This window comes from Nematolebias whitei, unplaced genomic scaffold (assembly GCF_014905685.2).
Source record: "Nematolebias whitei isolate Nwh7 unplaced genomic scaffold, NemWhi1 Nwh_scaf_2873, whole genome shotgun sequence".
Classification (NCBI taxonomy): domain Eukaryota; kingdom Metazoa; phylum Chordata; class Actinopteri; order Cyprinodontiformes; family Rivulidae; genus Nematolebias; species Nematolebias whitei.
The window spans coordinates 1-1806 of NW_023621418.1; the positions used below are offsets into that span (position 1 = coordinate 1).

At 47.7% G+C, this 1806-nt stretch overlaps 1 protein-coding gene across 1 annotated transcript in view; it reads right to left on the reverse strand.

The window, feature by feature from the left end:
* Positions 1-717: 717 nt before the first annotated feature.
* The window catches only part of LOC119429569 (plexin A3-like), a gene marked incomplete at both ends in the record, with an annotated part of 4344 nt that continues 3255 nt past the window's right edge, over positions 718-1806 (reverse strand). The window contains one exon of the mRNA XM_037697175.1: positions 718-952. Coding sequence (XP_037553103.1) covers positions 718-952 — 235 coding nt within the window. The remainder of the gene's footprint in view (positions 953-1806) is intronic.

The following is a 1806-nucleotide window of genomic DNA, read 5'->3' on the forward strand; positions in this document are numbered from 1 at the left end:
GTTGTTGTGACCAGCGGGGGTCACTATCTACCTGTTGTTGTGACCAGTGGGGGTCACTATCTACCAGTTGTTGTGACCAGTGGGGGTCACTATCTACCAGTTGTTGTGACCAGCGGGGGTCACTATCTACCAGTTGTTGTGACCAGCGGGGGTCACTATCTACCAGTTGTTGTGACCAGCGGGGGTCACTATCTACCTGTTGTTGTGACCAGCGGGGGTCACTATCTATCAGTTGTTGTGACCAGTGGGGGTCACTATCTACCAGTTGTCGTTGATCCTTTGGGCTGGGGGCTCCCATCAACTGATCCTCTCAGCAACACGTGGATGGGTGAATATTGCACCCACTCCAAACAACCGACCGATGCTGCACGAGGCTACAACAGAGAGTTCTGGACTTCACTCACAACTGCAGCTGTCGATCTCAGAGTTTGTGAAGCTGTGATCGTTTAGTCAGTTCAGTCTCGCTGCACCGTCTCCTCCTCTGTCTCATGAAATCTTCAGCTAGACAGAGCGGCAGTGGCAGAAAAAAGGGCGAGACAATCAACCTCTCTGACATCAACCTTATTGGCTGATGTCAAGTCTGACTATGTGAGACTGTTGGTTGTTTGGTCCATCACTCAAACGTTCGCTGGGGTACACAGAGGAGGAGGCAGACCGATCAGGAGCGAGGGACAGAGGAGAGGACAGGGGCGAAGGGGCGGGGGACAAAGAACTCACCCTCCTTGCACTCCAGCGCAACCCGGCTCTCCAGATTGTCCATCTGCAGCTGCAGACGCTTCAGCGTGCGGTCGGCGTCCCGAGTCTTCCTCTTGTAGGCGATGAGCACGGCGATGATGGCGACGAGCAGCACGCCTCCGCCCGCCCCGAGCCCGATGATGGCGGGCAGCGTCAGTGCGCTGTCCGAGTAGATGTGGAGCGTACCCGGGTAGTACTCCAGACCACCCACCTGGATCTGCAAGGGGGACAAAGTCCAGGTGTCTTATTGAGGAGTCCGTCCTGCTGAGGGGACAAAAAGAACCAGAACCTCTGGTTCTGCAGGCGTCCAGCAGCTGAGAACTCATTCAGGATAAAAGTAAACACAAAGATTTTCCCTGAAAGATAAAAATCATGTGATCATCACAGTTTCATCATTTATTGATTAAAAAACAGGAAATCAATCGGCTGCAGTCAGTGGTGAGCACACACACACACACACACACACACACACACACACACCCTGCTGTCAGGGATGTGTGTGTGCTCGTCTCTTTGTTCTATTGTTGATTCATTAAAGTGTTTTCTCTCTTCCAACCTGTAAACATCGATCCACCAAAACAACAAACAAATAAACAAATGACGAGGGAGAGGCTCACTGATCATTATTAATCAATACTTGTGTAATAATCAATGGACTGCAGATTCTGATCAATAAATCTGCTTTTACTTTGAACCGCACGCGTGTGTGTGTGTGTGTTCGTCTAACAAACATTACAGGGACCGGGGTCAAACTGCTCCAGTGAGGACTCAAAATGTATAAAACAAAAAGTATAAGTTATGGAAACACAAAGTAACAACATTAAGAACCAAACTACTGACAAACTATCTCTTAAACATTTTCACAATGATCTGAATGAGCCAACGCTACAAAAAACATTTAAATATTTCATGATCTTTCTTGAAACAATCTGTTAATCTGCTGCTAATCACCGCCGCTCTGCTCAACATGAACCTCGTGGGTTAATGACATGTTTTTATGGAACAAAACATAAAACTACGAGTTTTTATGGAACAAAACATAAAACTACGAGTTTTTATGGAACAAAACAT